This window comes from Eschrichtius robustus, chromosome 7 (genome assembly GCF_028021215.1).
Source record: "Eschrichtius robustus isolate mEscRob2 chromosome 7, mEscRob2.pri, whole genome shotgun sequence".
In the NCBI taxonomy this organism is placed as follows: Eukaryota; Metazoa; Chordata; class Mammalia; order Artiodactyla; family Eschrichtiidae; genus Eschrichtius; species Eschrichtius robustus.
This window is the reverse complement of record NC_090830.1, coordinates 107,145,708-107,158,999: the sequence shown is the minus strand read 5'-3', so window position 1 is coordinate 107,158,999 and position 13,292 is coordinate 107,145,708. Positions and strand designations below refer to the sequence as shown.

Genomic DNA, 13,292 nt, shown 5'->3' with positions numbered 1-13,292 from the left:
CCTAGCAATGTCTGGAATGGAAAGGGCCCTTGGCTGTTCCCAGCATCCCTGGTCACCTTCCTCCCTTCTGTGGCACCCTCCTTTCTCTTCCAGCAGCTAGATCCAAGGCAAGGGATTTGGCTCAAAAAAGTCCAAGATGGGCAGCCAGTGCCAGTTCAGCTATAGGGCATCCAGGTGAGAGTCTAGTTTGTTCTGAATTTGGGTTTGGAGCCAACAAATGACCAAGTATTACTCTGCCATCATTGTACAGTCATGTATTTCCCTCAGGAAACTGAAGGGGCAGGGAAACTGCAGTCTGGGCCATGGTTAAGGTAAGCCAGGATCCTTGATTCTACCCACTGCTGTTTTCCAGAGACAAAGGGAATGAAGAGCTGCATATAGTTCACAAATGGCAAAGCCAGAATTTAAGCCAGATATGATTACTACAGGGCCTGTGCTCTCTCCAGGAAGTTCTTTCTGTGACATTGGGTTAGGCCAGGAGACCTTGGGAGAAACTCTTCTGCTGGGGTTTGAGAGGGGAGTAGAATCTCCTTCCTTACATGTTGATCTACTTTTCTGAAAAAGGGAGAAAGAATGTGAAGGTAGACAAAAGCTCATTGTTTCTTTGAATTATATCTTAAAGTGATTAAGTGAGATAATGGATCTATTAGTCAATAATTGGAACTGAATTGATGGTAGCTAACTTAGCAGTATACTAATAAACTATGATTACTATCATTCTTGGTCTCCAAGACTGAAATATGACATTTGAATAATGACTAGATCAAGGGGCACCTCTTCTATTTCTGCTCAAATATTTTATCTTATTCTGGAAAATCAAGAAAAGAAGGGATTTGGAGTCAGGATTCAAATGGTCCCCCAACGCTTCAAAATGTAATGAAAATGATGCTATCTTCTTGTTTCCTTGGGACTCCCTGAGTTTCTACTTCCTAAGTGTCTTTATAGAGGAAAATCCTTACCCAAGACATCTAACTGCTGCTTCTCCTTCTTCTGACATCTGAGAAGCCACCTGTGGCAGATCCTAATGGGTGCCTACCCAACAGCCAGCCCCCATCTCCTGGATTACAGATTCCTGATTATACCTAGTAAAGGAAAGCAGTTTGCTCAGGAAGACTCCCCAGTTTCAGGGAATGAACAATGATTAGTCTAAACCAACATGGTAACCCATTCCCCTTTATCATGGATTGGTTCAGAGGTGTGCATTTTACCAAGTTCTGGCCAATGGCGTCTGAAAAGATGTTTGTTGGCACTTCTGCAAAGTTGGAGAGAGATGTATGTGAGATAAACTTCCTTCTTTCCTATGCTGGCTTTGCCTGTGAAGACATAATGCTTAGAGCAATAGCTGCCATCTTAGCACCACAATAAGGCCAAGAAAATAACTGAAAAGCTGAACCCAAGGCCTGACATAATTAAGCTAAAGAACTAACCCTGAATTATCTACCTCAAGGCTTATTACCATGTGAGAGAAAAATAAATCCTATTCTTTAAACCCTTTGTAGGCACATGTTCTGTAATTTGCAACCAAAAACCATTGTAGCAAATATATCATCATGTCACAAACTTACCCCGAAATTCCCTTGGGGGGATGGCAAGAAAATCCCATTGAAGGAACAGCTGGAGTAAGGGCAGTAACTGGTGTTAAAGAGTTGAAGGATGCTTCGCCGGCACTGTCGATAGTTTCCAGTGCCACGGATTTCAAATTCAGGGAATGGAAGAAATGGAAAAGTCGCCTCAAATCTCCTGGTGCAGGGAGCGTCATAAAGGTCACTCATGTTCATTTTCCTCCGGTATCCAGAGTGAAAGCATGGGTCACGGATGGTTCCATTTGTACCCTGAATAGAAAAATCACTTGAAGGCATCATGTGCAAATGCTTTGAGTACAAAAGCACCAGTCTGACTTCAATAATGTGCAGCAATTGAAAAATAGCCAGGCACTCAGCACTGGCATCAATATGCCCCTGCTCTGCCTTTTTACCCTTGGGTAACAGTCATATTTGTGTAACAGGCACCAGAAGTGGTATCAGATGTAAATGAACTTTTGCTCTTCATAGAAAGCTAATAGAGTTGAAGCTGGGCCCAGAAATTCCATTAGCTTGGAATGGCCCCTAGCGCTTAGTACTAGTTGCGTAGGTCAGAAGCAGATTCACAAGGAAAACTCTCAAGGCTCTCAAAATTCCGAGCCTAGGGTAGTTCTCTGGGGGTCTGCCTATATCCCTGTACCTACCTCCAAGCCAAAAAGCAAAAGCTCCAAGAGCTGGAAGTGCCTTAGATCATTTAAGGCAGGAGTATCAAAATGATTTTCAACCCACAACCCAGTATGTTCAAGAGAAGTAAAGGGGCTGCTGTGGATGAGAGGCTTAGTGGAACCTTAGGGCTCACTAGGCGTCTCTCAGCAGCCCCTCCTCCCATGGCAGTCATCTTATTGACAGTGTTTCTGAGAACCAGAGAGCGAGCTTTGGAGGAAAACAGAGAACTGGTTGTCCCTTCAGTAGAGACAGGGAACAGCTGGATTTGACATCCTTGTTCTGTGTTTGTCAGGATGTGCTGGTACTTGCATGAGTTTGAGTACGTTTAACTTTTCCCTCCTTCAAAACGCAAAAAGTGTCTGGGGACAAGATTTGAAGTGTTGATCAATAAACTCTGCATTTTCCCTGAAGTTTTTTTTCTCCTCCTCTCCAGGTTGTTTCTAACAGCCTTGTTTTCTGCAGTTCGTAGGAAATGGAGATTGAAAATTGGGAAAGAGCTTAAAAACTGTGCGCACACACACGCACACACACAATACACACACTACTGTAGCATGTACTTTTCATTGTCAGCCCCACAGGGGTGAGAAATTATTTCCAAAGAAAGGATTTGAGTCATGTCCTTGGAGACAGTGCAGTAAACAAACATAGGAGGTGGTGTCTGGATGGGACAATTCACAGGGGTTGACCAGGTGTAGTTAGATATCCTGCCTGAAAAGGTTTGGAAAGTACAGTAACCAACTTCAGACCAGTTACTGAAATAGAAAGAGAAAACAAGGACGTGGCGGCTGGTGGCCCAGTTGTGGGGAGGGTGGTCTGGATTCAGTTACACTCGCCTGAAGATCCTTGGACAGTTTCTGCAAGAGGGCTTGATCCTTCCCATAGCACAAGAAGCTGTGTGTGTATACACCGTAGTTCTTGCCATAGAGACGAAAGTGCAGAGTGGTGTTAGAAGACTCAGTCGTTTCGTTTCGGGGCACAAAAGTGATTTGTGTAGAGGCTCCCCCAAGGTCTAAAGCTCCATAGGTTTCCTGAGTATCGCCTTCACTTGGTTTCAGGTTAAACCAACTCAATTTCTGAAAGACAGTACAGTCACCAGTGGTAGAAGGATCTGGACATCCCCCTTCTCATGCTATTTCTTGGACTCAGGGACTTCCTAAGGCAAAGGAGCAGGAGGATAAGGGTGAAACAAAGCTCACCAGAGGTTCCTGAGTCTGCGTCAGATCAACAGCAAGAAAACAGGGGCTTCAAAGACATAGCTCAGACTGCAGCAACATAGGAGCAGTTTACAAACACGAGATCTGGGGCCAGAAAGACTCAAGTTCTAATCCCTACTCATTGGCTTATTAGCCATGTGACCTTGGGCAGAATAATTGCCTCCTCTAGGCCTCGATTTGAGGCTCTAAAATGAGAGAACACCTCATATGGTTATTCTGAAGATTAAATCAAACAGTACATGAAAAGTGCTTTGCATAGCACAAGACACATGGCACTAGGGAAATATTAGCTATCTTTATTTTTAATGATAGACCTTAAAAAATTTTTTTCTGTATCTCTGTATATGGCTTCCTTATTCTCCAACAGTGAGAGTTCTTGTAAGAGAATTATACCTCTGGTGACCCCTGCAAATGTGAGGGTAAATTAATTTGTTCATTTATCCATCATTCATTCTGTCTAGTGATCCAAGTACTGCCTGAGATATCAATGGCATTGACCCACAGGGAGCCACCTCCATGGATGCTGTGAGACAATCACCTGAGTGAATCTGCCCAGCAGATAGTTGATAGTAATCCAGCCATAGGCACCTTCCTCTTGGCCAGTGATGATTCTGGCACCCTGGAAGTCAAAGGGGTAGCTGCTGATGCTGTGTGCCACCGCAGCCAGGATCTTGTCTGCCAACCGTTCATTTTCCATCCTGCACAAAGAGCTGAGGTTACTGGTTTTGTTTGAATAACTATGACTACCCACTGCAGCCAGAGCTTCCAGCCAGTTCTCCTAGGAAGTGAACCATAAACTCACTGCAATAAATAGAAGGATGGAGATCCCAACACATGGTTGTCTGAGGAGCCCTCCTTTGGGGAGAAGCATAACTACTCTTTCGGCCCCTCTTCTCCAAATCCAGATCCTTCCAATCCCTACGTAGGTTGGTCCTCTTAAATTACCATTTTGATTGTTGTTCCCTGGCTCCAAGAAATTATCAGAGTAATTTTAATTGCTGTGGTGGTGGTAGCTGGATGTTGTTTGATCACCAAGCCTAGAGCTGATGTGTGCTACATTAGCCATTGCCGGTGGCTTCAAGCTGCTTATGTAGCCTTCAAGGCTCTGCTTGAAGTTTTTTAATTAGGGCTCTAGTAGACACCAAGTGGAAAACGTCCTGGGACAGATACCTAACCTCAGTTGGTGCCACAGTGGGGTAAAAAATCTTTCTCATATTCTGCCTTGGTTTTTGGGTCTGAGACCTTGAGATCTAGAGAAGAAATCTTCCAGGGTTGTCACAATGAAGATGGAATACAATTGCTTCCAAGATCTAGGCAATATAATACTGAGAGTCTCTGGGTCAGAAAATGCTGCCTTCCAACTGGCATTAGACCCCAGTAATCTCTCATTTGAATGGCTTCCTTACCCTACCAACTGGCCTCCTTATCCCTAGTTTTCCTCTCCTCCAATCCACCTCTCTACCAGTGGCACCCAGTTGTGTAACATCCTTTAATGGCTTCCCATTGTTTCCCAGATAAACTCCAAACTCCCCTAGCATGGCCCACAAGGCACTTTGTGATCCGAATCTTGCCTTCTCAGGATCCCACTCAGAATCCTGGCTCTACCACTTGCCAGGTGTGTGACCTTTGGTGAGTTACTTAACATCTGTACACCACAGCTTCCTTAATCTGGTTAATAATAGTTAATAATACCTGTTACTTCATAGAGTTACAGTGATTTAAATTAAAGCACAGTGCTAAGAACATAGTAAGGGCCCAACAAATACAAGCTGCTACCATTACCATTGTCATTATTAGTATTAACTCTACATACCCTACGTTCCATCTATGCAGAACTATCTAGAGTCCCTCTGAACATGCCCTGGTCTCTCACATAATCCCCTCCTTTGCGCATCTATTAGAACACAAGATCCAGGAAAGCAGGGACTTATGCCTGACATAACAGGTGCCAAATAAACATAGGTTATGGAACGCATGATTCTGCTCTGCCTGTAATGCCCTTCCCCCTCCCCCCACAAGTCCTCATGATTTGGCTCATGTATCCCCTCCTCTGGTGAGTCTTCTTGACCTCCTCCCATTCTTGGCAGGGACAAGTATGCTCCCATAGCAGCTCTGAGCACTCCTCTATCAAAGAATTTGTCGCCCTGTGTCAAAACTCTGACATCTTGAAGATGAGTCACCTACTTCCATGTCCTGGGACAGAGCAGGCAGTCAATACAAACTGAATGAATGAATGAACAAACAAATGAACAAATAATGCCCACAGATACTAAATGGTGACCAGTAAAGATGTGCTAATTGTGATGACTTGTGTCTCGGGACGTCTGCGAGTCTCCTCTGGCCTTCCTCCTCCCAGATGTGGAATTGCTAAATCTGTAGCCCCAAATCCCAGAGTATAAAGGCTCAATCTTCCTCTCTTTGTGCCATCACTCTCTTGAATTCCCTGTGGGGAGATGAGCAAGAGGCCTTTTTTTTTTTTTTTACATACTTAAACTCCCATCATTATGCAAACTAAGAGTTTGGGAACTTTACCCACTTACGGAGATTTTCTTTCTTAGGGGTGGACGTTTAGCATGTCTAGAATTGGGGTGTTAGAGAAGTGTGGCATTCGCCCGTAACTCAGAGGCTCTAGCAACTGCCAAACCTATCTCCCTGCTGCTCTCGGTCCCTACAGGCTGCTATACCTGAGCAACCGCATGCCTGCCGTGGCTCCCAAGTAAACAGGTGTCTCTGTGTGCTGGGATGTTGGAATCACTTTCCTGGCTCTTTCCATGCATGCAGTCAGATAAATGTCTATTTCACTTAATTTTTGAGCAAATTCTGAGATTCCAGGACCTAGAGAAAAATGTAGAAGCAGATGAAAATTGTTTTTAAAATTAAGGACATATCTTCACATTATTAGAGAAAATACTGATGTTTTTTGAGAAAATGCAAGGAGACAATTTCTTTTTGTGATATCTGTTAAGTTTTTGTACTTAGAGGGTAACACTGAATCTAGCCTCTGTAGGATTTAATTTCAGACCTCAAGCCGGGTCTGTCTGCTGTTCAATAATCTTGCCACTGGATGGCGCAATTTTCACATTCAATTGCATGCATAACTTTCCTAAAACCAGGCTCTCTCAGATTTAAATGGGGATCTTATAGATAACTACTCTATATAGCTGCTTTATGACGTTTCTTCCACAAAGTTGTAATTAACAACACTAATTCCTAGAAGATGGGAAAGGCAAAAGATAAGTCAGAACAAAAATTAAAATATGTACCAGGCACATGGGCTTTTACTGAAAAGACAGGAACAGCTACTAACTAACCCTAAAATTTCTGAAGCAATGTTTCTTCCTTTGTTAGAAGAAACAGGCATAGAACCCGTGTCTCCTCAGCAGTTTTTCCACTCTGATACCCTGTCTGCCTAGTAAAACTGTCCAGTTTTAGAGCCGTTTTAACTGCTGCTGTGGAGAGGATTAGAGCCAAGATGCTTTACGCTTTTTGAAGTTATTTAACAGTTAACAATTTTGGCTCGCTTTAAGCTAAACATCTACATTTTCAGTGCTTTATAGTGAGGATTTGCTTTAACAATAAGTAACCAGATATCTGATCCATATCTCATTCACCAAATTTTAAATAGCCTGTTTACTTAACTGTAATGAGAAAATCAGCTCCAAGTTATCAGCTAAGTGTTTTGACTCAAAAAGTTTGGCCTTCAATAACTGGTAGCTTTCAACTCACCTTTCTATTTAAATATTTGATTAGAGAACTCTCTCTTTTGAGAAGGGAAAATTACTGCATTTATTAGGCCAAACACGCATGGGGATATGTGTCTCAGGAGACAGCTGCTAGGCTAACACAACAACAACACATGGAAGAAGGAATGGAAGGCAGTGAATTATTAAATAGAAGTCAATAAGATGAGGGATTTGGGTTTTAAGAAATATTTGAAGTACTACCTCAGAAACTGATGGCGCCAAGTTCTGAGGACATCAGGCTACTGGGTAGAATGACTTGCTCTCTTGGAAACGTATCCTATCTACAGCTTTCTTGATAAACTATGAAAATTAGTGGACCCCACAGGCCACCAAACTAAAAGTCAATTATCTTCTGGGGCCTAGGTTACCTGCCTGACCAAAACTAAACAGTGGGTCCCTGGCTCAAAAGGCCAAGAGAGATAAAGGTCAGAAAGGTGACGGTGCAGTGTGGTAACATTCGGTGCGGGCGGGAGTGTTGGGTGTGAGGGAGTGGGAAGAGCTGTTGGCCACAACTCTAACTTGTCTTGCAACCTTAAAAGAAAACTAACTAGGAAAAGACTCAATATGCAGTGCAGTGACTCAGAGCAGCAGGAAGCCTGCAGTGCAACTCGGAGGCCTAGATTCTTGTCCTGGTTCTGTTCCTCCTTGCCAGTCACTAGTCTTTCAGGTTTCTGCTTCCTTTTCTATAAAACAAGACTTCACTGATCCACAAGGTCCTTTTCTCACCTTAAGGGTCTATGATTTGCCTGCCTATACAGAAGCTAAAGGCTTTTGAAAATTCCTTCCAAGCCATAGATTAGAGGACAAAGATTAAGAGCAGCAATCCTCTGGATCCACCAGCCTCAACATCACCTGCGCGCTTGTTAGAAGTGCAAATTCTCAGACCTCATCCCAGACCTACTGAACCAGAAACTCGGGGGCGGGAGGGAGCACCTGTGCTTTAACACACCCTCCAGGTGGTTCTGATGCAGGTTCAAATTTGAGAACCACTGGCTAACACATGGGTTTAAAGTTGGGCAGATCTTTGCACAGCAAAGGAAACCACTGACAAAACGAAAAGACAACCTACTGAATAGGAGAAAATATTTGCTAATGATATGACCGATAAGGGTTTAGTTAAATTTGGGCAGATTTCAGTTCGAGCCCCAGTTCCATCACTTACTAGCTCAAGTAACCTTAAACAAGTGCCATAACTTCTTTCAACCTCAATGCCCTCATTTTTTAAAAAGTGGGAATAATAATACATTCCTTAAAGGGAGATTGTGAGGATGAAATAACACATTTTCAGTACTAAGGGCATGGCACATAGAATTGTTCTGTTGATGGGAGTTACTATTACCCAATTATTTGAAAGTTTATTTTTCAAGGGCTTCATCATTAAGGACTGATTTCAGTACCGTTTTCATAATGATAATAAAATAGCAATTATTTATAAAATAGCAACAATAGCAGCTCCGCTGCGTTCTCACTTGACTTCCCTTTTTCTCCTGTGTTTGTTTCACTCCCCATATGCCTCTCATGCTCTCATGCCCACTGTCTCCCGGTCCCTTTTTCTTCATCTTACCTTTTACTTTGCACTCTTCTATCTGAGTCACCACCCCTGTGTCATTCTCCTTTTCTGCTGGCCACTTATAGATGTACAAATTTGTGTGAGAAGAGCCCGCATCCAGCACAATCCCAAACTGAGGGCAAAACAAACCAAGAACTTATCAGCATTACATCATTCTTCTCCATATTCAGCTTGCAACAGAAGGAGACAAAGACATGGGTTTTCAAAAACACAGACGAGAAAGTATTTTAATTCATAGTGGGGGTAGGTTGGGGTGGAGTGAGTGCCTGGAGTTGTGCTGATCATAAGATCTACCAGGACACCAATCCCTCTAGAACTATGGCTCTCAGTGCTGGTTGCACATTAGAAATATCCAGGCCTTATCCAAGGTAGGGCCCAAGCACCCATATTATTAGAAGCTTCTCAGGTGATTCTAAATTGCAGCCAAGATTCAGAACCATATACTGAAGTAGCGGAGACAATATAGAGGGAGTAGAAAGCCATTAATCTAGCAGTTCCCAAACCTGTATGCACATTGGAATCATATTAGAATTATCTGAAGAGCTTCCAAGGCTACTAATGATGGTGTCTGACCCCCAGATTTGTGATTTAATTGGCCTGGTATGTGGCCTGTACTCTGGAAAAGAGACATGGAAAATACTAAGTGTGCTTGTTTTTAATTACAAATATAACTATAAATTGTATTCAATAAATTTTAAAAGATTTGTACTTTAACTTCATGCTTTTGGCTCTTAAGCATAGAAGGCAATGAAAGGAAGAATAAAGTAAGAAAGAAGGTGGAGGAGGAAAGGTAAAAAGACAATATGGGAAAGAACTAGGTGGTCAGAAGAGAAAGGGAGAAGAACAAAGTCACCACATCACATTTCATGAGGGCATGACATGCACCAGGCAAGTGCTGTGAGGAGCATTTTATAAGAATTATCTGACGTAACCGCTAGACCAGTACTATAAGGTACATACTGTTTTCATCCCCGCTATACAGATGAGAAACTAAAGTACAAAGAGGTTAAGTAATTTAGTCAAGATACAAAGTGATTAGGTGACGGAGGCTGGTTTTCGATCAGAGTCAGACCTTTCAGTGGGGCACCAATCTGAAAACTATTGTCTGGACCTTGCTCCTCTGCTCCTCTGTATAAGGAGCACAAGGTCTTGGGTCTGACTCTGATCCAAATCCAGGCTCCGTCACCTAATCACTTTGCCCGAAGCAAGCATGCGGGCCCTTTTCTTTATGGGGGCATAATGCTGATTACCGCAGGGAAGCCCCACTGTGCAGAGGGAGGCAGAGAATACTGCAGATGTTACGGAAGGTCAAGGATGCTCACACAGCAGCACAGTGATACTCCCTGGGGGGAAATGGAAGAAAACGTGACACCTGAACAAGCTCTACGTTTAGCTATCCGCACTGGTCCAGGGAGTTGAATTCTAATTCTTGTCTTCTTTTCTCCCTGGAGTTTTTAGGTTCTTCCCAGGTGATAAGACAATATGAGGGGATAGATGTAAGACAGCTGCTGACTTCAGCATCATCAAGTGGCAGATCGCAGCTCAGATGAGCGGCAAGGAAGGAAGCTGCAGACTCCTCAGCAACCAGGCTTGCCGTGAGATCAAACCAAGAACCGGCTTAGGTGGTGACCTTTGTGAGCAGACAGGGGTCTAACTGAGGTCTGGGGCCTTTGAACCCGAGGGAAACCTCTCAGGGTGGAGCAAAAGCCTCAGGGGTTTCACGGCAGAAAATCCTGCTGTTCCCTAGCCGGGTCCCTGAATTCTTCCTGTCAGAAGATGTTCTAACCACAGAAGTATATGATAAAAGATAGCGAGGCAGCAGCAGCAAGCAGCCTTTATCTGGAATCAGGATGTTCTATTCTGTCTACTATGTTGACATGAAAGATACTCTTCCAGTAGAGCAAAGGAACCAGCCTTGCTCCTATCAGCCTGTTTCTCTAAGGCCTTACACAGCGAGGTGGTTGAGAAAGGAAAACTTTTACTACATTTCATTTGGCAAGTGCTTGAGGAGGGCGGGTAGAGCATTGACATAGGAATTGAGGGCATTTCACCTTAAGTATACAGCAGCCTGGAATGCTAACCTGTTGAACTGGAACAAATGTTTTTTGTCATCCAAATGGATTGCAGAATAAAAATTTGGCATCGTTTGCTGCTTTAGGGAAAGTTAAAGCTTGACTGTCTGAAAATTCTCAGTTTGAACATTCGGGGAGTTTGCCTTTCATTGTCACAAAACTACAAGCATATTCACTTGGGTATTTTTTTTGTTTTTTTTTAACATCTTTATTGGAGTATAATTGCTTTACAATGGTGTGTTAGTTTCTGCTTTATAACAAAGTGAATCAGTTATACATATACATATGTTCCCATATCTCTTCCCTCTTGCATCTCCCTCCCTCCCACCCTCCCTATCCCACCCCTCTAGGTGGTCACAAAGCACCGAGCTGATCTCCCTGTGCTATGCGGCTGCTTCCCACTAGCTATCTATTTTACGTTTGGTAGTGTATATATGTCCATGCCACTCTCTCACTTTGTCACAGCTTACCCTTCCCCCTCCCCGTATCCTCAAGTCCATTCTCTAGTAGGTCTGTGTCTTTATTCCTGTCTTGCCCCTAGGTTCTTCATGAGCTTTTTTTTTTTTTCTTTTTCTTGGATTCCATATATATGTGTAAGCATACGGTATTTTTCTCTTTCTGACTTACTTCGCTCTGTTTGGCAGACTATAGGTCCATCCACCTCCCTACAAATAACTCAATTTCGTTTCTTTTTATGGCTGAGTAATATTCCATTGTATATATGTGCCACATCTTCTTTATCCATTCGTCTGTGGACGGACACTTAGGTTATGTACCAAAATGTTCATTGCAGCTCTATTCACTTGTTTTTCATAGCTGGCCCATTTTAGTGCTAGAAGTTCATTTCATCCAATCCTCCTATTTTATAGTAGAAAACTGTGTCCAGAGCAGTTTGACTTGCTGAATGGGTAGTAAAGATAGTTATACCTCACCTGATCCATCTAGAGCCCCAGGAGCCACCAGCTTTTGCTCTCTTTCCCCACATAAGCATTTTCCAAAGCATGTTCCAGAGAGCACTAAGCCTGCAAGGACCTGAGTGAAGAAAGTTTCCCAGAAGTCTGGGGAATGCTGCATGCTCTCTCCCCATCCTGGGCTCACGAACCCACTAGGTAGTGACTGCTTCAGAGAAGTCTGACAGTGGAGAAACCCGCTTAACCTAGTTTAAACCAGCATACCCCAGACTCAGTGACAACAGAATTCTGTTTTAAATAAAAATTCCATCCTATAGAAATGCTTTGTGAAATGCTGTGCCTTGTCATGCTATTACTCGTACCCAATGTTTCTCTGTAGCTCATATTTAAAACATTTCTAAAAGCCCCTGTAAGTATGTCCTTCACATCAAAGAAAAATCAAAGATTTGAGTAGTGAGGAAGAGATCTGATATCCCTTAATATTATTATTTCAATATGACTTTCTCTTTTAAGAGTACTATAATTTTGTTAAGTAACATCTAGAAAATGAAAGGAAAAGGAAAAAAAAGACATCTAAGATTTCACCAACTAGCCCCAATGTTCATTTACAGCACTATTTACAATAGCCAGGTCATGGAAGCAACCTAAATGTCCATCAACAGACGAATGGATAAGGAAGATGTGGTACATATATACAATGGAATATTGCTCAGCCATAAAAAGGAACGAAATTGGGTCATTGGTAGAGACGTGGATGAACCTGTCATACAGAGTGAAGTAAGTCAGAAAGAGAAAAACCAATATCATATATTAACACATATACGTGGAATCTAAAAAAATGGTACAGATGAACCGATTTGCAGGGCAGAAATAGAGACACAGACGAAGAGAACAAACGTATGGACACCAAGCAGGGAAAGGAGTGGGGGGGATGAATTGGGAGATTGGGATTGACATATATACACTAATATGTATAAAATAGATAACTAATAAGAACCTGCTGTATAGCACAAGGAACCCCACTGTACAGTAAAAACTAACACAACATTGTAAAACAATTATATCCTGATAAAAAAAATAAAATTAAGAAAAAAAAAGATTTCACCAACTAGACATCACTGTTCTTTTTATTTATTTCCTTCTGGTCTTTTTTAATGCATGGTAATTTTTATATAGTTGCAATCATACTGTGTATAAACTTCATCTTAAGCTAGTTTTTGATCATACACATGATTTTATCAACCATAACTGATCTTCATGAGCTATGCTGAGTGAACAGAAGCAGTGGTCTAGAAAGAGGGTCAACAGAAATGACCTTGCTTGGCTCATGAGACACCAGTGTGCCTTGGTGAAGATCTGGAGATGTGGGTAGCAACAGAGCCCGAGCTCAGGGAGATTGGAGGCCATGTGGAAGTGGGGCAGATCCTGTCTTAGGATGGAAATAATTCTACCTGTGCAAATGTCACAGGTCCAGGCTTCTGAGTAAGTCTCCTTCAATGTGAAAAGAAAGAGAAAATTGGAACGGCAGATGACGTA

The 13,292-nt window shown here is 42.6% G+C and overlaps 1 protein-coding gene across 3 annotated transcripts in view; it reads right to left on the bottom strand.

The window, feature by feature from the left end:
* ENTPD1 (ectonucleoside triphosphate diphosphohydrolase 1) overlaps positions 1 to 13,292 on the bottom strand; it is a 124,292-nt gene that overhangs the window by 22,591 nt on the left and 88,409 nt on the right. For 2 of the 3 annotated variants that reach the window (XM_068548267.1, XM_068548265.1), the window contains 5 exons: positions 8,768 to 8,885; positions 6,145 to 6,295; positions 3,999 to 4,158; positions 3,080 to 3,319; positions 1,566 to 1,832 (listed from right to left, as the gene is read on the bottom strand). In XM_068548267.1, the coding sequence (XP_068404368.1) occupies positions 1,566 to 1,832; positions 3,080 to 3,319; positions 3,999 to 4,158; positions 6,145 to 6,233 (756 nt within the window). In that variant the 5' untranslated portion in view covers positions 6,234 to 6,295; positions 8,768 to 8,885. The remainder of the gene's footprint in view (positions 1 to 1,565; positions 1,833 to 3,079; positions 3,320 to 3,998; positions 4,159 to 6,144; positions 6,296 to 8,767; positions 8,886 to 13,292) is intronic. The other variant, XM_068548266.1, reaches the window with a different exon arrangement.